Here is a 21,201-nt window from a genome sequence, read left to right as displayed (position 1 = left end):
GTTACCACATCTAGGCCTTTGGAGCTCCTTCATTTGGACCTCTTTGGGCCATCACATTATGATACTCTTGGTGGGAGCAAGTATGGACTTGTCATTGTTGATGATTACTCAAGATACTCTTGGGTCTTTCTCCTTAAGTCTAAGGATGAGACCCATAGAGAGTTCATCACCTTCGCCAAGAAAGCTCAACGTATGTATGAATCCGAGATCAAGGCAATTAGGACCGACAATGGCACCGAGTTCAAGAACTACACTATGCAAGAGTTTGTTGATGATGAGGGCATCAAGCATGAGTTTTCGGCGCCATACACTCCTCAACAAAACGGTGTTGTTGAAAGGAAGAACCGGACTATCATTGAGATGGCAAGAACCATGTTGAGTGAATTCAACTCACCCCACAACTTTTGGGGAGAAGCCATCTCCACGGCCGTTCACTACTCCAACCGGCTCTTCCTCCGTCCCCTCCACAACAAAACCCCATACGAGCTCCTTACCGGTAACAAGCCTAATGTCATGTATATTCGTGTCTTTGGATGCAAATGCCTTGTTAAGAACAACAAAGGAAAGCTCGGTAAATTTGAAACTAGAACCATAGAGGGTATATTTGTTGGATATGCGGAGAACTCTCACGCCTATAGATACTACAACCGGTCCTCCGGGACTATTGAAGTATCTTGTGACGTGGTGTTCTTGGAGGATAATGGCTCCCAAGTGGAGCAAGTTGTTCCATGTGTTGCAGGTAATGATGATGATCCATCTAGTGCCATCAAGCATATGGGCATTGGACACATCCGGCCCATGGAGGTTCATAATGATGATCAAGATGATGGAGTAGATGTTTCAAGCATGCCACAAGTGGAGCCTAGCTCAACTCAAGCCGAACCATCAAGTGCAACTCAAGAACCATCCTCTACTCAAGATGAGTCTCAATCCGAAGAACAAGAAGAAGATCCTCATTCCATGGAGCAAGATCATGATGACGATCAAGAAACATCCTCAACTCATGATAAAGCTCAAGTGGTCCCTCATGATCAAGTACTAGCAAGAGATGAATTCATTGATCATGAAGGAACCGTTCGGAAGATCAAGGCCGCTACAAGGGCAAGTGACATGAAAGTGGATCAAGTCCTTGGTAGCATCTCAAGAGGAGTGGTAACTCGTAGACACCATGCATTACTTATCACTTATTGTCAACATCATGCTTTTGTGTCTAGTTTTGAACCACTTAAGGTACATGAAGCCTTGGTCAATCCGGATTGGGTAATTGCCATGCAAGAAGAATTGGAGTGTTTCACTCGTAATGAAGTATGGTCTCTAGTTGAGAGACCCAAGGATCATCGCATCAATGTCATTGGGACCAAATGGGTATTCAAGAACAAGCAAGATGAGAATGGCATTGTTATACGAAACAAAGCAAGGTTAGTGGCGCAAGGGTTTGCCCAAATAGAAGGTATGGATTTTGAGGATACCTTTGCGCCGGTAGCCCGTCTTGAAGCTATTCGTCTTTTGCTTGCATTTGCATCTTTCCACAATTTCAAATTATATCAAATGGATGTGAAAAGTGCATTTTTGAATGGTCCCCTAAAAGAAACCGCATATGTGGCTCAACCCCCGGGTTTCGAAGACCCATGCCGACCCAACCACGTGTATTTACTCCATAAGGCACTCTACGGTCTCAAGCAAGCTCCACGTGTTTGGTATGAGTTCCTTAGGGATTTCTTACTACATGATGGGTTTTGCATGGGTACGGTCGATTCCACCCTTTTCACCAAGCGGGTTAAAGGGGGTGGCCTCTTTATATGTCAAATATATGTTGATGATATTATTTTTGGTGGAACTAACCCCAATCATAACAAAGCTTTTGAGCTATTGATGACTAGGAAATTTGAGATGTCCATGATGGGAGAGTTGAAGTTCTTTCTAGGCTTCCAAGTGAGGCAACTTGCAAAAGGCACCTTCATCTCTCAAGAAAAGTATGTGAAGGACATGCTCAAGAAATTCAACATGACCAATGCAAGTCCAATTAAGACACCCATGCCCGTAAAGGGGCAACTTGGTTCATGTGACGGTGAGAAGGATGTGGACATAAAGGTATACCGCTCCATGATAGGATCCTTGCTCTACCTTTGTGCCTCTAGGCCGGATATCATGCTAAGTGTAGGGATGTGTGCTCGTTTTCAATCCGCTCCCAAGGAGAGCCATTTAGTGGCGGTCAAACGGATACTAAGATACCTTGTTCTCACTCCTACTCTCGGGCTATGGTATCCAAAGGGGTCAGCCTTTGAACTCATTGGCTATTCGGATTCCGATTGGGCCGGTGATAAGGTTGATCGGAAGTCTACCTCCGGGGCTTGCCAATTTATTGGCCGGTCATTGGTGAGTTGGTCATCCAAGAAACAAAACTCCACCGCCCTATCCACCGCCGAAGCCGAATACATATCCGCGGCATCTTGTTGCACTCAATTGTTATGGATGAAGCAAACCTTGAAAGACTATGGTGTGTCTCTTGGTACGGTGCCTCTTCTTTGTGACAATGAAAGTGCAATAAAGATCGCCAACAACCCGGTTCAACATTGTCGCACCAAACATATTGACATTCGCCATCACTTCCTACGTGATCATGTTGCCAATAAGGATATTGATCTCACTCATGTGGGAACAACCTACCAATTGGCGGATATTTTCACTAAGCCTTTGGATGAAGCCCGCTTTGTTAACTTGAGAGGAGAACTTGGTATTCTTGATCCTAAAAACTTGGATTGATTAACTTCTTGCACTATATTCTTGCATTTATCTTGCTATCTAGCTTAGAGGCATAGCACATATGGGGATAGTCATCTTACCATGTCTTGGTATGATGCATACCTATGTGTGCAACATAAATAGACCCAATGTCATTATATGGACCCAAGCATGTCTCTTCGCGGTCACATGACATTTGCGCTTTCACATAGGGGGAGTAATCCCCCGCCCCTCATTGAGCCTTCATTATAAATTGATTTGACTATATAAGGCCCAATGATTTTAGTGCGAGCATCATTTCCAAAATGACTTATGATTCTTGATATACACTTCGAATCATGCCCATTGTTGCCATTCACATCTTGTTTGGTTTTTCTCTCCAATGGGTATGCCTAGAGAACTTTGTGTTTCCAACCCCATGTCTATGCTCATCTCATCATCATCTATCTATCTATATGTACATGTCATCATTTGAGCACTCACACACATTTACACAAAGAATAGGGGCAAAACGAGGCAAAATGACACATTTTTGGGCAAATTGACTCTGGCCGGTCACTGGCCCGGTCGGACCGGCCTTTGCGCCGGATCGTCCGACGTCTGGCCCGGTCGACCGGGCGCCCGACCGGCCGTGCGGGCTGTTATGTCTTGAAGAGGATACCCCTTGGGGATCTTCTTCCTCATTATTCCCCAACTCCCACACCTCCATGGCCGGCGCCCTCAGCACCTCCACCAAGATCTAGGCACTTCCCACCACAAGAACTTCCCCAAACTCCACCACACCATAGATCGGGGCCCTTGGAACATCTCCACCGAAGGATTTGGTCCCCCTCCAATTAGTTTGGGAATTTTTGGAGTTCTTGGTTTTCAAGCCCTACCTCGTGTTCTTCTTGCTCCCTTGATCAAGAAGGACAATGTCTTCGGGTAATGTACTCTCCTATCCTCCCTAATCTCTAGTCCTCCTCACACATTGCAAGTTCTTGCCAAAATTTGAGGAAATCTTAGGGTTAGGGTTAGGGTTTGCAAGTCCTCATGCCTTTAGAGTGTCTCTCAACACAAAGCACATACTCCACTCTATTGCTATAGCATGTACTCAAGTTTTTCGAGTTTTTGCATGAATTTGTGGTAGGAAATCTGGGCAAACATCACAAACCATCACCACCCGGTTCACAGCCCGGTCAACCGGCCATTCAACCGGCCGGTCCGGCGCGTGGCCCGGTCAACCGGATTGTCGACCGGCTCGCCCGGTCTGCAGTCCGGTCGGACCGGCCTGTGCGCCGGCCTGCCCAGTTTTTCGCACAATCTCATCAATACACTTGGATATATGCTATGCTTTCTGGTTTCTCCCTCATTGATGACATGTACACTTACCTCTTTGCTATCCTCGCTCTATTTTGCTGATTCACAGGTGATGAATGGACTGATGAGGACCGTGGCACTGTTGCCAAGCGAGGGAGGCACTCAGGGGTTCCACCACGGCGCTCTACTGGTCGTGCTCCTCAGACTACTGGTGGCAGCTCAACTGGAGGCCGCACCAAAAAACCTGCCCAGAAGAGGAAAGATAAGCATGCTGTACAAGGAGATGATGAGGAATTGCCAGACTTCAATGTTGGCGATGTCCATATTGGTGCATGGAAAAGGCTTCGAGAAACCAATCACTATCGCTTTGAGACTCCCACTTACACCGGGGGCGACAAGTTCTTCTGGACCCAGAGTCAGGAGAGGATGTGGCATGAGTACTATGACTCCCGAGAGCACATGAAGAATGGCTGCATTGTTATGCCCAAGGCTGTCAAGGATGTTATTGAGATGCATGAAGCCACCTCACATCGGTTTGTGGTTGAGACTTTGAAGAACATGGGGCTGTATGAGCTTGTATGTCTGACGCCTTCTGATGGATGCTATTGCCCACTCTTGGTAAGGCAATTCCACTGCACTGTGTACTTCCATGATGATCCAGCCCGTACCATGACATGGATGACAGGCAAAGACAAGTACTCCTGCAACTATCTTGACTTGTGTGATGCCCTTGGGTTTGGTGGAGGTCGTGCTCACGGTTTCAAGCTTTACTCTCAGCAGAAGTTCAACAAAGGAGACATTGCTTTCTGCTATCCTCAGGAGCCCACCGCTCGTCCTCCCACCATATCTGGCATGTTCTACTCCTATCTCCTGCTTGCCAAGTTATTCAGAGAGTCTCTCATCAGCAAGTCAGGTGATACAAGTGAATGCCGAGGATATCACTTGAACTTGATGTACTACTGCAACCCTGAGCACCGGCGATGCATTGATGGATGTGATCTCATCTACTATGAGCTGAGGAGATGTGTTCGCGACAGGATGACCCCGAACTATGCTCAATACATCCAGCTCCTCATCAACAAGGTTGTGCCTGCTCCTCTCAATACGCATGGTGAACGGGTCAAGATGGAAGCATTCAAGGTTCCTGTCAAAGGTGATAGACAGGATGTTCCTGAAATGATGCCTTCTGAGCGCCGGTCCAAGGAACGCCATGACCCTACTAGCTCCAACTTCACTCGGTGCCCGCAGCATGGTATCTCTAGGTTCTTCTCCTCCATGTGGCAGATGTGCAAGAATACTAATGATGTTGCACATCAAAGCCTTGCTATGACCCAAGAGATGAGAAGGCGCCAGAATGAGTACATGGCCACTCGGAATGTCACCTTTCCTCCTCCCGGCCCTGAGTTAGAGCCTGTTCATGCACCTAACTGGGAGATGCCTCCTCTCACTGATCAAATGTTCCAGAACTTTGATCCTACATGGTACGGCTTTGGCGGTCCTCCTCCTCCTCAGCCTGCTCCTGTCCCTACTGATGATGATGATGAAGAAGATGAAGGTGCTACTGATACGCGTGATGATGGCGAGAGCTCATACTCCGCTGGGCATGAGATCTTCTGATGGGAGCGCTAGCATCTCTCCTCTTTTTCTTCGCCTTTTTGGTGTTCCGATGCCAAAGGGGGAGAAGAGAGTAGAGTCTAGGATTCACGGGGTGTTGCCACAAGCCATGGGAGTTGCTTTATTTGGATTTTATATGGCTTGTGCTTGTTTACTTTGAGTTTTTCAAGAACCATTTGCTATTTCCAATAATTCGTGTATGGATGTGTATGGACGACTATTATGTGTGCTACTCTATGTTAGGATGATTATGTGTGCTATGCTTATATATCTTGATATGCACATCTCCATACCATGCTTGTTTCCTAAAGATATTGGGGGAGCTTCTCATATTTCACAAATGGTGCACTTTGCATTCAAACGCAAATTCTCCAAGTGCACACATTATGGGGGAGCTTTTGTAATATCTTATATGGAATCAAGGTTTAGAGCTTATCATAATATCTATTTGTGACTCTAGCTCGGTTTGTCATCGTATACCAAAAAGGGGGAGATTGTAAGGGTATTTTACCCTTATCCATTATTTTGGTAACAATGACACCGTGCTAGTGTATTTGGACTAATACATGGCTAGAAGCTGATTCCCCTGTATTAGCCAAAGAGGTATAAAGGAGTATCAATGGAAGAAGAATGCAATGGCGACCCCCCCCCCCCCCAATTCGACGATAAGATCAACAGGATTTTCTGTGCACAGCCGATCCATCGGCCGGTCGGACCCGGCCACAGCACCGGCCAGCCGGTCGAGACCGGCTCCGGCGCTTGTGCCATCTGGGCAGGATCCAGTAAAGGGGGGCAAGCCGTCCGGTCGCCGCCCGGTCTCCAGCCCGGTTAGGACCGGCGCATCCGGTCACCGGCCCGGTCGGACCGGGCTACCGACCGGCTGCCCCGGCGCCAACCGGATTTGGCGCTTGTGCCATCCGGGCGCATTCCAGTAAGCCCAGAAGCCCCTCCGGTCAAGCTCCGGTCCCTGCTCCGGTTGAAACCGGCCGGCCCGGTCGAGAGCCCGGCTCGACGGCTTTGCGCCAGCCGGCCCGGCGCCAAACCCGGTCAACCGGATTCCTCGAAGAAAATCTGATGTGGCAAGTTGACCAACGGCCATTTTTCGAAGAACACTATAAATAGGCCTTCTCCTACCTCTGAACAGTTAGGCACTACACTACAAGCTGTTCTTGAGATCTCTCTCTCTTACTCCATTGCTAGAAACACCAAAAGCCTCAGATCTCCCTCCTTCTCCACTCAAACTCAAATCCCTCCGGGGAATCATTAGAGGAGGATCCGATCTACCGTTCTACCAAGCCAAATCTCATTCCCCCTTGTATTCATTGAGAAGCTTGCTTTCTAGGGTTCCTTGGAAACCCTAGGTACGCAAGAGGAGTCCGGAAGCATCCGGGCTGTGGATTTGCTCCGGGCAAGATTGTGAAGGTTTGGAGGCTACCTCAAAGTCTACCACAAGTGAGTGAGCTATTCCTTCGTGGGATAGGCTCCGGAGAATAGGGTGAGCCTTCGTGGCGCGGGGAATCCTTCGTGGGACCTCCACTCCTCCAAACGTGACGTACCTTGTTGTAAAGCAAGGAAACACGGGAATACATCCTCGTCTCCGCGTGCTATCGGTTATCTCTAACCGAACTCCTTACTTGTGATTTAACTGCCTGTGAGAGCCTTCGTGCTCGAGTTAGTTGTATCCTCATATAGGTTGCTTCACCTAGTTTGCATTAGGCTCATCTTTATATTCCGCAAAGCCTAATATTGCAAAGAAAGAATTAAAATTTGTAGAAACCTATTCACCCCCCCTCTAGGTTTACCATCTCTATACTTTCAAAAGCAACCGCTGAAACTTATATCTTCCTTTGTGTTGTTTCAAAGCTTTCTACTAAGAATTTATTGCTTATGAGTTAACTCTTATGCAAGACTTATTGATGCTTGTCTTGAAAGTACTATTCATGAAAAGTCTTTGTTATATGATTCATTTGTTTACTCATTATCTTAATCATTGCTTCGAATCGCTGCATTCATCTCATGTGCTTTATAATAGTATTGATCAAGATTATGATAGCATGTCACTTCAGAAATTATCTTTGTTATCGTTTACCTACTCGAGGGCGAGTAGGAACTAAGCTTGGGGATGCTTGATACGTCCCAAACGTATCTATAATTTCTTATGTTCCATGCTACTTTTATGATGATACTCACATGTTTTATACACATTATATGTCATTATTATGCATTTTCCGGCACTAACCTATTGACGAGATGCCGAAGAGCCAGTTGTTGTTTTCTGCTGTTTTTGGTTTCAGAAATCCTAGTAAGGAAATATTCTCGGAATTGGACGAAATCAACGCCCAGGGTCCTATTTTTCCACGAAGCTTGAAGTCCGAAGGGAAATGAAGTGGGGCCACGAGGTGGCCACACAACAGGCGGCGCGGCCCAAGCCCTGGCCGCGCCGGCCTCTTTGTGTGGGCCCCTCGTGACGCCCCGACCTACCCTTCCGCCTACATATAGTCTTCGTCGCGAAACCCCGGTCACGAGAGCCACGATATGGAAAACCTTCCAGAGACGCAGTCGCCGCCAATCCCATCTCGGGGGATTCAGGAGATCGCCTCCGGCACCCTGCCGGAGAGGGGAATCATCTCCCGGAGGTCTCTTCATTGCCATGATCGCCTCCGGATCGATGTGTGAGTAGTCCACCCCTGGACTATGGGTCCATAGCAGTAGCTAGATGGTCGTCTTCTCCTAATTGTGCTATCATGTTCGATCTTGTGAGCTGCCTATCATGATCAAGATCGTTTATTTGTAATCCTACATGTTGTGTTTGTTGGGATCCGATGGATATTGAATACTATGTCAAGTTGATTATCAATCTATCATATATGTTGTTTATGTTCTTGCATGCTCTCCGTTGCTAGTAGAAGCTCTGGCCAAGTTGATACTTGTGACACCAAGAGGGAGTATTTATGCTCGATAGTGGGTTCATGCCTCCATTAAATCTGGGACAGTGAAAGAAAGTTCTAAGGTTGTGGATGTGCTGTTGCCACTAGGGATAAAACATCGATGCTTTGTCTAAGGATATTTGTGTTGATTACATTACGCACCATACTTAATGCAATTGTCTGTTGCTTGCAACTTAATACCGGAAGCGGTTCGGATGATAACCTGAAAGTGGACTTTTTAGGCATAGATGCGTGCTGGATAGCGGTCTATGTACTTTGTCGTAATGCCCTGATTAAATCTCATAGTACTCATCATGATATATGTATGTGCATTGTTATGCCTTCTTTATTTGTCAATTGCCCAACTGTAATTCGTTCACCCAACATGCTATTTATCTTATGGGAGAGACACCACTAGTGAACTGTGGACCCCGGTCTATTCTTTACATCTGAAATACAATCTACTGCAATTGTTCTTTACTGTTCTTCGCAAACAATCATCATCTTCCACACAATACGTTTAATCCTTTGTTTTCAGCAAGCCGGTGAGATTGACAACCTCAACTTTATTACGTTGGGGCAAAGTACTTTGGTTGTGTTGTGCAGGTTCCACGTTGGCGCCGGAATCCCTGGTGTTGCGCCGCACTACACTCCACCACCAACAACCTTCAACGTGCTTCTTGGCTCCTACTGGTTCGATAAACCTTGGTTTCTTTCTGAGGGAAAACTTACTGCTGTGCACATCACACCTTCCTCTTGGGGTTCCCAACGGACGTGTGTCTCACGCGCATCACCGCCTTAAACATGGAGTCGACCTTCTCAAACTTTTCCTACTCCTCTGCAAAGAGAGGGCCCTCAGATCTAGCATCTGTGGCGCTAAAACGGCCTAGGTTTGTAAACCATAGGACTGCCTTTGTGCGCCACCTCTTGTAATGCATACCATCAAAGAGGGGAGGTCGAGTAGCGGCAGCAACGCTGCTTGAATTGATTTGCCTATATTCAGGTTTTTGGATTGTTGAATATATAAGCAAATATCCATATGAAATAATCCGTACAAGTAATTGATAAACCATGACGATGAAATTAACGGATAACCTAATCGTGTAGACTAGTAAGGTAGATGAACAGATCACATGTAAACAAGACAAACCGATCGCATCTACCACAGAAACTAGAAGAAGAAACTCTACCAGAAACTGAAAGAGAAACGACAAGATCACATACTTCGCAGCAGCGTCGTTGTCGCCCATGTTGAGGTTGTCGAAGAAGTCGGTGAGGTCCGGGAAGAAGTTGTCGGTGTGGAGGAACTCGTCGTCCGATGACGACGTCGTGATGCCAGTAGTCGCGCCGGAGCGCTCCCCAAAAACCTGATTGCCCCTCACCCGTACAGGTTCACGAGAGGCAGGGTTCCGGAGGCCTACTGTCCCGGCAGTCGGTGCACGCCGATGGACGGGATGAGGAAGACGAAGGCGGCGGCGCAATGAACTGGAAACAGGTAGTCGCATATGCGTCTGGTACAGACTAGGGTTGGCGTCCGCGCTTATATAGTGCGGTTCGGGAAGGTCGTGGGACGCAGCCCACGTCCGAGTCGGCACAGCCACGATCCAGAAAAACCGGAAGGCAAAACGGCCGAGTAACGCGTCCGTTAATGACTCGAAATTGATTACACAATTAATTTCCCAAACAGCAAAAAGATAAGCTCGGCTCGGCGAGATTCCCGCAACCCGCGGCGTGTCGTGATGTGACGAGGCGAGGCGGGCGGCGGAGGAGGAGGAGTGCGCGAGGGCTCTCTTTCTTCTCACTCACTAGGACTAGAACAGCTCACCTTATATACCACTCCAATTCTCTCCCAACTAGCAATGTGGGACTAAACTTTTAGCCCCCACTAGTGCTGCCACTGATTATTGGAATGGGCCATGTGAGTTTCAGAATTTGATAATGGGCCATGGGCCAAAGGCCAAATGCCCAAAATTCCAGCAGCCGCTTCTGGCGAGTGCTTATCGCGGAGCTCCTCGTCGCCAACGGCGCCACGCCCGCCGGCTCCGACGCGCTCCATGTCGCGGCAGCCGCAGGGCACAACGATGTCCTGAGAGCGGACACCGCGACACGGTGAAGGCGCTCCTTGCTGCGAGCGCGAGGGCCGACGCGCGGTGCGGCACGAACTGTGGCGCAGCGCTCCACGCCGCCGCGAGGCGGGGCGATGAGGCCGTCACGCGACTCATCCTGGCGCATGGCACGGCCTCGATGCGTGACGCCAAGGGGAAAACCGCCTGCGAGGCCACCGCCAAAGCGCGTCACCGGGTACCATCGCCGGAGCTCGCCGCCGTGGAAGGTCCACGAAGCCCTCGCGCTTCACGTCCAGCTCCACCAGGGTGGTCCGACCGATCGACGAGGACCTGTACCATGTACCACCGCTGGAGCTCGCCTACCACCGCCGCCGCTGGAGCTCGCCTACCACCGTCGCCGCCCCAGGAGGAGGAGCGTGGATGAATCTCGTCAGAGGATTTGGGGAGAGACGGGAGAAGAAGAGAGAGACAGAAGAGAGAAAAGTGAGTTAGGTGGGAAAATGAGTGATTGACGAGTTTTGGCACAGAGCCGGACGCATGCGGACGAGAAGCGGTCACGCGGTCAGTCCGCCCCGACGCAAAACTGACGCATATTTGGGTAGTAAATGCGTCTCTGCGGACGCAATGGACAAAAAAAACCGGAATGCGTCTCCCCGCTGGAGAAGGGTACAGACGCAAACGGACGCAAAAAGGCAAAAAACCAGAAATATGTCGCCCCGCTGGAGATGCCCTAACAATAGCGCGCGTCCTAGTGAGTGGCCTTCCAACTTGGTCCTCGTGGTAGTACATCGGTCTCTTCAGGGGAGGCAGAGCATACATAGAAACAAGGGAAGGGTCAAACCAGATGACGGATGCTGCCGAGGAAAGAAAAGAACGGGAGCACGTGCGTCCCTAGGAACGGCCAGCGACGGTTCTTCTCTCTGGGCGGTCGCTGGATGGACGCCGCTTGGCAAGTTGGCATGTGCGCTGTGCGCTGGAAAGTGGAATCGCCGGCGCGACGCGCAGAGAGGCAAGCGAAGCGAAAGGTATATGAAACGGGGTGGCAAGTAGTATCTGGAAACGGGTCAAGATTTGGACGCCACAGGCCACAGCATTGCAGCGAGACTACTACGAGGAGGAGACGAACTGGTCCTCTCATCTGGTCAACCCGCAAGGTAGGCGCAGGACTGTATGGTGGCCGCTGACTGACGTTGGAAGCTGCTTCCCCTCAAGCTAGAGCACGGCCTGCAAGGCAGCCTCAGTTTTTCCGAAAACCTCGAAAGTCAATTTCTAATCAAAGTTTCAACAAACTCTCAATAATAGCCTACATGTACTACTAGTACTACGGATGTGAAAATTTTGAATGCATTGAAAACTTCATATTCTAGACTCGTAAAATAACCCATCAAAAGGAAAAAGTTAGAAGTTCCGAATTCAGTATTGTTTAACGTACCCCAGGTCTACCCCTTTTTTTTATCTCCGAGTGGATCGAGCTTTCTCCGGACTTTGTTTCTAGTCTGGTTGCTAGCAATTCTGCTGAGCAAGTGGTTTTATAAAGTTCATGAAAGTAAAAAAAAAAAGGTATTTCATATAAAAAAAATTACACACCGGTAGATACACCAATAACCATATGCGGGTATTTTAGATTTTTTAAAAGATTGAATGAGAGTTTCTGAAGTTTTAAAAAACATGTCACATGTAGCTCGTGCTTCAAAAGTCTGCAGTCACGTGGTACGTTGCATTGCTGCTCCACCCAGTTACATTGCCTTAAGGAAACTCATCCGCACAGTAATTTTTGTAACTTGAAGATCGGGGCAACTACGTAACTTAGTCCCAGACTAAGTTTAATCCGTTTCAAAAGTACGTAGGTTCTAAAAAATCCCTTTATACACATCCGAAAATACGTGATGGATCATGGGTCCAACGGAGCCCGGATCACTGTTCCGGCAAAAAATCCGTATTTTCGAAACTCAAAAAATTCCGAATAAAAATCATGCATGTAGAGGATGCATGTATGTATGTGTGTGTCATTTTTCAGTTTCAAATTCGAAAATATGTAGCTTAGGGAGAAATGACAAGTTTCAAATGAATAGTATGAAGGAAACTCGCCAGGGCAGTAATTTCTGTAACTTGAGGGTTGGTCGGGTGAGTACCTATATTTCAAAAATTCCCTTTAATACACATCAGCTATTTTCGGACAGAAGGAACGACGACGATTTTTTTTTCTCGTTCCTTCAGTTCTGCCAAGGCTCTGTCAACTGAAATCACGAATTCTTTTCAATATTGCTGATTCCCAGTTCACTTTTTTTTAAAAAAATCTAAATCACTTACCAACTTAAGATTAGACGTCACCTATCTTACATTAGCAAAGCGTGGCTTAAATCTTTCCTTTCTTTTGCTTATGGGGAAGCTCACGTTTGCCCCAAGTTCAGATGATGTGATATTTAAATTATACTTACACATGAGTACAGTCAAGCAATCACTGTCAAGTTAGACATTCAGTCGCTTTCTGTCAAAGCATGTAGCTGGTCCTAACTAAACTCCCATTTTGAAAATCGGCTTTCATTGTAACTTTACAGATGACAAAACTTAACATATTTTTTTGTACAAACTGGCTTCATCAAAGCCCTCCCCAAATTCTAGTCTACAGAAAAACACCAGCATTGCAGAACATCTTGGAAAAGGAAAACACCATATTTTCGGCATACTGTCCTTGCTATGCTATCTTCCATGCAGCTGTGTCATTGATACGGTACCTATGGAGTGGCTTCTCTCGTTCTCGCTTGATTTGCTCGACTCGACAGCACGGCCTCGAAGCATCAGGGTTGGCGGCCTCGGCATGGTAAGAGCGGAGTTGTCACTGCTCAACATATTAATGACCGCAGGGATGTCGGGACGTTCCTGGGCATGATCTTGCACACATAGCAATGCAATGTGGATGCACCTCATGACTTGTCGAACTGAGCACGATGGTCTTATCAATGGGTCAATCATTTCCTCACCCTTGTCCTCATTCCATTGTTGCCACGCCTGAAAATGATTGTCAATTCAAGCCATGAAGAAACAGAAGCAAAGTATGAAGATATGTGTGGCATTTGGGATATGGTATGTGCTTACATATCCCGCGATGTTGAGAGAGTCCTGTTGACCATGAAAGCTGACAGCCCTCTTCCCTGTGATGATCTCCAAGATCAGAACTCCGAAGCTATAAACATCAGACTTAACTGAGAAAATGCCTTCCATCGCATATTCAGGAGACATGTAGCCACTGCAAAAAAGAAAAGAAATGAAAATCCAACTTGACATAATGCAGTGGCAATATTCCAGTCATCATAAGGTCTATTTGAATTGCACATACAATGTTCCAACGACACGGTTTGTATTGAACTGGTTTTCATCCCCTCCGAACATCCTTGCCATTCCGAAATCCGATATTTTCGGGATCATGTCTGTGTCTAGGAGAATGTTGCTGGCCTTGAGGTCACGGTGAACAATACGCAGCCTTGAGTCCCGGTGGAGATATAGTAGCCCTCGAGCAATACCTTCAATGATATCAAACCGTGTCCTCCAGTCGAGGAGACCTCGCTTTTCAGCATCTATTCGCCCATAGTAATTACAATTCGATCAGCATATTTGTTCAATCTAGAAGAGGAATGAGGATGTATGGAACTGATACGTACTAAAGATAAATGTATCGAGGCTCTTGTTGGGCATGTACTCATACACCAAGATCTTCTCTTCTCCCTGTATACAGCATGCTAATAATCTGACAAGATTGCGGTGTTGCAACTTTGCAATCAATATGACCTCATTCTTGAACTCCTCATGGCCTTGACCTGAATTCTTACAAAGCCTCTTCACAGCTACTTCTTCCCCACCAGGTAATGTTCCCTGAAGTGATTAATGGTATTAATTATCGTCAACCCAAGTATAATACTCCCTCCGTCCCAGTTCATAGGGCTTACGCGTGTCCCTAGGTCGTAAATTTGACAATGATAATGCAACACATGTATTACGAAATATATATCATTTGAAAGATTAGATTTTCTACTTTCTAATGATATAATTTTTATATTATACAAATGAAAACCTAGAGATACGCGCAAGCCCTATGAACTGGGATGGAGGTAGTACAAAGACTAGTAGTCACTTGTAACATGATGCATACCATATAAACAGGGCCAAATCCACCTTCCCCAAGCTTGTTGGATTCACTGAAATTACTAGTAGCAGCTTTAATGCGGTCCAGGGAAAGTACTTTGAGTTCATGACTTTTTCCATCCTCAGTTTCATCATCGAAATGAATTGAACGTGAAATATCCAGCATGCTAGCAGTACTCTGAGATCTGGTAGATGTACGTCTTGACCTCCAGCTTCTGTGCACTGCATCTGCCAAGCATAGTAGTTAACACTGTACTTGCCTTCAAGAGATCATTTTGAAACTAAGACTGATTAGTACAGCTATCAGTTCACAACAGCTTGACAACCAAGTTTATGGTTTCTCAAAGGTTCCAGTCCTTAAAAGTTAAAACCCCTTAAATCCTACAAAAGTTAAGATTTCATCCTTGACTCTAATGCCAAACATATTACAAATGACACCCTTACACACTAACATTGGATAAACTACCCTCTTAAGCCAATCAAATGCGGTCAGCGATTTCAGCATGGTAAGGCGCATATGGATCCTGATCACCCTCACACATATTCAAAACCATTCAGAAATTTACTGAAAATAATCAGGAACTTTGGAGAGGCAAAGGATTATAAAGAATAACGAGAGCAAAAATATTCTGGAAAAAAACAGGAACTACACACAAAAGTAACTTATAATATTCCAAAAAACAGGGTCTTCGCAATTAAATTATTATTCGGATTCAGTGTAGCCTATTTTTTCACGAATATATCTAGATTGATTGTGTGCATCTTTAGCAAAATTTCGCCTATTTTCTCAAATATTGCTATTATTCAAACTATTTGTGATTTTCCTGGAATTCTAGTCAAAGTTTTAATTTTAATTAGAAGACTTTGGAATCTCTGATATGGCAGACATGTGGGGTGATTAGGATCCATGTGACACCACAATAGCGCATTATGCCATGTCTTTCCGAACCCACTTTTGCCTGGTCTCGTGTGGTCAAGTTTTCTGGTATTCACAGTTAAGGGTGTGATTTCTTTTCCCAGTTTTAGAGCGGACTGGTGAAATTTAGACCATGACAAGAGTTGAGGGGTGCAAAGTGGGATTTTTACTCTCCATAATCTCAAAGATGTGTGTGGAACTAAGTAGGGACACTTGATTATACTAACTAGTAACCACCACAAAGAATGCAGTCTCTTTGGACGGCAACAGAATGAGCTTTTTATTGAACTTCAATCACTGAATAAAAAATTCACAGAACCTTACCTTTGATATTTCTGCCACGCTTCCACCATAAAAGGAGACAAGCTACCAAAACGAATAGCACCACGGCAGATACTATAGTGGCTATTTTCCAAGTTGCATGATGTGAGCCTGCTCATGAAAGGACAGCATAACCCAACATAAACATTGTAAGCCCAAGGTGAGAAAATATGGAAGTGTGCATAACTGCATATACTAACTTTAGATTCTGGATAATCATCATTACTTACGTAACTCGGAAGCAGGAAGTTTGAGGTTAAGGGTATAACCTCCAGTCTGCAACTGGCAAACATCAATCAGGTCACTACCCCAGTGTAGACACCCCGTCAACATAGGCATGTATACATAGGCACCGCATGAACAGTTTTGCTGGCAGGAATCCATGCACCCATCCCCATCGGTCACACCAGATACCCAATATGAGAAATCTGGCCACTTCACGTTCGTAATAGAGAGAAATCCATCTCCAGTTTGATTAACCTGACAGCCCAAAGGTGGATTCCTAACACAACCTTGGCTCCGATTTCCTGCATTCCACTCATCCAGCAACTTTGGCTGAAAACCTATTAAAGCAACGGAAAGAAAGGAAAAAAAAGTTAGCATTCCTGTCTGGCATGTAACGAGGGCATTAAGGTGTCAAAAGAAGCAGACAACATCCATGTATCCCTATTTTAGGGTCCTAATTGCGGCTTATAGTCGGCTGTGTGAACAGGGAGGAAGTTCACCCATTTGCATAAGAAATAAGATAGATTCTCTTTTACTGGCAACTCATAAGAGCAAAACTCGAACTTGTCAGAAATTGCACCAAGAGCCGAGGATGTACCTTTAAGGCATGTACATTTTGCCTTCCCATCTTGCAGCACCTTACAAATCGCATTTGAACCGCATGCGCCATAATTCTCACACTCATTTGACGGTTGCATCCAGACAATTTCCCACTCCTGTGTAGACTGCTTAACCATGTAGCAGACGTCCTTGCCATCTGGTGTAACAACAAACCTCTGCAGAGATGTATTTGTTGCAGTGTAAGTGAAGTATGGTCCAAGAATTGGATCATTTCCTTGCTTGTACCCATACACGTACAGCGGTCTATATGGAATGCCTACAAAATCCAGCCCACTCCATTGGCCGGACCTGTAAAGATTTAAATACAAGTTATAATATCTTGAACTAAGACATTCAGTCATTTGTACAATTTATGTTGAGAAAGTTGGCACCTATTTCATTACGAGTCGAATCCTATTTGGACGGGTGTGACTATTGAATCCTCATGGTGATTCTAACCTCGTAATGCTTACTAGTTTTGAGGTTGGGGACCACATAAAAGCTATGAGAACTGGCCATGAAGAGCACGACCCAAGGAGCCAGATTTCATCCAAAGCAAGGTAGAAAAATTGCGTGGACAGAGGATAAAGAATCTAGGCCGTTCTTTTAACACTATATATTTTTAGAAGGACTGAGATCTGACGGTTAAAAAGGTTTGAGAGGTCTGTCAAAGAATGACAACATTGTGTACTCTTAGTGAGTTTGTCCATAGGAATTTTCGATCACATTTTGGTTTGTGAAACCTGGATTACTTGCTTTCCAAGGTAATGACTTCTGTTGCATGGAAGCTACTGGCTTTTCAGTTCTATTCTACCTCTGGTGGTGGGTGTGGGTGCTGGACATTGAACTCTGTTTCGTAATCTCATGATAGTGGAACCCAGAACAGGGTGCTTCTTATGGAAAATAAAACAAGCACAAGTGAAACTGGCTAACAATTAAAAGAAAGATTGAAATCCCATTTCAAACGCAAAAGAAATAACTTGGAAGTATACATGCATCAGATTTGTGAAAAGATAAATCAAGCAAGTTCATAAATGTCAGTGCAGACTGGATAGGTTTGCAGAGGATTAACCGGTTAAATTACAGGCTACATTCCACGATTTAGCAGGTGGACTTAATTGAGAATAGCCATTATATAGAAGGCCAGCACATGTGCAACATGGGTTCCAGGGTTGCAACTCACAACAAAACAATATTGTTGCACATCAGTTACAGACTTGCAGTTGAGCTTTGCTGAGCTTGGTAAACTAAACTTGTCCCAAAAAGTATGTACACTAAGCAAATGGCAGACACCCTAATGCTAGAGAGCCTTGCTTGTCTGTAGAGTAAGCAAATGGCAGACATCCTAATTATAATTCAACACTTGGTCTTACATCTAGAGATTGATCAGCTCTAAATACATGGATATACGCAAATGGGTGCATCTGCAATGAAGCAGGCTTGCGGGGAGTGCCGCCACAATCCAGTGTTGCGCGATAAAATGCGACCAACGAACCACCAAGCACCAACTCGAAATCTTTGTACTAGGCGACTGCGGCAAACCATTAGGTTGTTAAAAAAATAGTCCCGCTTGTTTTAGAAGCACCACCAACTAGGAAACTTATGGAACTCTACTCCTTTTCAGTTTTCAGCGAAATCATTAACCAAAAGTCAATACAGCGTGTTAACAAGCACTGCGCTAAGACTGTTGGTCAGACACAGACCCACCAGATATAGCCTTTTATCTTTCAGAGATTTATTCAAACGGTTCTCTAGCATGCAGGATTTTATGCTTTAAGAATAAACTTTTGCGGGCGGAAAATATTTACTTTCTCCAACCCTTCTATGATGAAATGGGAACCACGTAGCTATCACATGTGAAAAGGATATAGTCGCAACTTGCAATTCAGAGTTTGAGACAATTGATGCTGGCTTGCCGTTGCCGGAAGAAAGTGAGAGAGGATGAACGAGCGGCAATGTTTTCATTAAATTCGTGTAAAACTGACTGACCCAAATCAGATTACTTGCGAAATTTAAACTAGTCGTAGTAATTTATTTAACGGTAGTATAAAAATTATTATTTAGCAATAAATAAATTGGAAGCAAAACGCAAAGGGGCGGGCAGGGCGTGAGGAGATGAAGAGACAGACCTCCAGACGGGAACATTGCCGTCTCTCCAGATGTAAGCTTGGCTGGGGTTAACCGGGTCGAGGCCGAGCGCGTACCGTCCCGGCGAGGGGTCGGTGGCGCTGGCCCATGAGGTGAATAGCATCCGCTCGGGCGGTCCCCTGCCCTGCGCCCTGACGGTGATGCGCATCCCGGAGAGCATGGTGTCTGCGGGGTGCCAGAAGCTGTCCCAGACCTGGGCGCCGTCGTCGTCGCGCACCTGGAGGCTGCCGGAGTCGAGCAGGACGGCCGAGAAGCCCCCGCGCGGCGCGGCGCGCGAGGTGGTGTTGGAGGACCAGAGCAGCGCGGCGCCGTCGAGCACGCGCAGCTCGCCGCTGGCGGCGAGCGCCAGCGACGGCGAGGGCCCCGTGGCCGCCGCCGCGCGGTTGGCCACCCAGGCCACGGTCCGGGGGTGGATGCCGCGGTACCAGATGCAGAGGTAGAGGCGGGCGGGTTGGTTCGGGTCCGGCGCGTGGAAGCCCGCCTCGAACACCCCCGTTGGGGAGGACACCAGCGTCGAACCTGCGGAGAGCGACTCCCCTTGCTTCAGCGTGTCGTTTGTTGCTGCCGCCGCGATGGCTAGCAAGACGTGGAGGCAGGCCAGGAGCGAGGGGAGGCGACGGGAAGCCGCCATCGCCATGGATGCAGGCTTGCAGCCTTCCTCCTACTGCTGGAGGACGGACGGCTTCCCTGTGCCCCGCTTTTGGCCACCAGCGGGCAGCGCTGTAAGCAAGCACCCAGCTAGCAAGAACCAACTACCACCTCAGTGGTGGCGAGCAGGGAAAGAGAGAGGGAGAGACTATGGCGAGACCAGTGTGGTGGCTTTGTTTAGTGCGGCGGCGTACTAGTATATTAATTAGCGTGGTTCAAAAGCGAGAAGCTGCCGGCGTGGCAGGTCGAGCCGGCACCGGTGAGCCGCAGATCTGGCCCCTGGCCGGCATTATTCTAGCACGCGGCCCGTGCGCAGGGCCAGGACGGCAGGACCCGCCTTCCCCCAGCGATTTTTTTTTTTAAATAATACGAATTTTTATTTTATTCTAGAAATAGCGCGTGATTTCAAAAAAAATGCAAAAGTGTGATCTGGTTGGTCAGCAGGCCAACTGGGAGTCGCCTGCTGCGCCCCTGCGTCCGCTGTAATTCACGTCCAACCGCCTCCTTCTTACGCTTCTTCTTCTTCTCCAACACCGGCGAGCCATGAGCAACTAGACCCTGCCGTCCGACTCCGAGAGCGAGGGCAAGCCGCCGGGATGGATGCATTGGTGGGAAACAGACGCCACGCCAAGCGACCCGGGCTCCACGCCAAGTGACCCAGCCTCCACGCCGAGTGAGGAGGAGGAGGACGGAGCCGGCAGTGCCAGCGACGGCCAGGAGGTGGACGGAGGCACCGCTGGCAGCGACGGCGAGGACGATGAGGAGGAGGAGGAGGAGGAGGAGGAGGGGCAGGAGGAGGACTCCGATGCCAGGTTCGACCTGCTGGGGGCGCAGGAGGCGACGAACGACGAGACGGCGGCAAGGAAGGAGGCCAAGGCAAGGGCAAGGTCGCTGGCGCGGGCGGCGCGTCGTCGTCGTCATCCGTTCAACGACGACACTGAGTCCAATTCCAACTCCTCCACGGACGCGTCGTTCTCCAGTTCCTCTTCCGACGAGGAGGTGACAAGCAAGAGGCGCAGGAATTATATGGATGAATCTGAAGCTGCAGGGCCAACGAGACAATGTTTCCTATGCAATCCATTTGGTCATTGGGACACTAATTGTCCAACCAATATATTTATGCCTACGAGGAGGAGGAGGAAGGAGTGGCGGGAAGGATGGCGGTAAGAAGTGGCGAGAAGGGTGACGGCAAGGGCGGGAGGGAAACACGGCGGTGTGAACGGGAGAGGGAGAATATATGGCGAGAAAGCGGTGGCTGGAAAATAATGGGGGAGAAGTGCCAGGAGATATCACTCGTAATAAACCTAAACTAAATCCATGCACTGGTCGGATAGTAGTTGGTCGATCGGTCGATAGCTGGCCAATTGGTCTGTAGCTGGCCAATTGGTCAGCTATCGACCAACTAGTTCGGCCTGCTAATGACCAATCGGTCAGTAGCTGACCGACCAGATCACACACTTTTTTGAAATCGCGCCGCTATTCCTAGAATTAAATAAAAAATTCGTATTATTTAAAAAAATCGCCCTTCCCCTACGGTGCGAGGATGGCGAGCGGT

At 47.3% G+C, this 21,201-nt stretch overlaps 1 protein-coding gene across 1 annotated transcript; it reads right to left on the bottom strand.

Moving 5' to 3' along the window:
• Positions 1 to 13,093: 13,093 nt before the first annotated feature.
• LOC127333151 (G-type lectin S-receptor-like serine/threonine-protein kinase B120) lies at positions 13,094 to 19,837 on the bottom strand. Its single transcript, XM_051359478.2, has 9 exons — positions 18,980 to 19,837; positions 16,849 to 17,159; positions 16,256 to 16,588; positions 16,029 to 16,136; positions 14,796 to 15,016; positions 14,308 to 14,518; positions 13,986 to 14,223; positions 13,745 to 13,895; positions 13,094 to 13,657 (listed from the first exon to the last, which is right to left on the bottom strand). The coding sequence occupies exons 1-9, from the start codon at positions 19,633 to 19,635 to the stop codon at positions 13,349 to 13,351; spliced, it is 2,538 nt and encodes an 845-aa protein (XP_051215438.1). The 5' UTR covers positions 19,636 to 19,837; the 3' UTR covers positions 13,094 to 13,348.
• Between the last annotated feature and the right edge of the window lie 1,364 nt (positions 19,838 to 21,201).

Source organism: Lolium perenne, chromosome 2 (assembly GCF_019359855.2).
Source record: "Lolium perenne isolate Kyuss_39 chromosome 2, Kyuss_2.0, whole genome shotgun sequence".
In the NCBI taxonomy this organism is placed as follows: Eukaryota; Viridiplantae; Streptophyta; class Magnoliopsida; order Poales; family Poaceae; genus Lolium; species Lolium perenne.
This window is presented reverse-complemented; position numbering and strand designations above follow the sequence as displayed.

Bases quoted from the DNA above. Each gene is read 5' to 3' on its own strand.
- LOC127333151 (XM_051359478.2), bottom strand. From the start codon at position 19,635: ATGGCGATGGCGGCTTCCCGTCGCCTCCCCTCGCTCCTGGCCTGCCTC. The intron at 16,137-16,255 runs GTAAGTAATGAT...TTTCATGAGCAG, and splicing joins ACTTCCTGCTTCCGAGTTAC to GCTCACATCATGCAACTTGG. The intron at 15,017-16,028 runs GTAAGGTTCTGT...TATGCTTGGCAG, and splicing joins GCGTGGCAGAAATATCAAAG to ATGCAGTGCACAGAAGCTGG.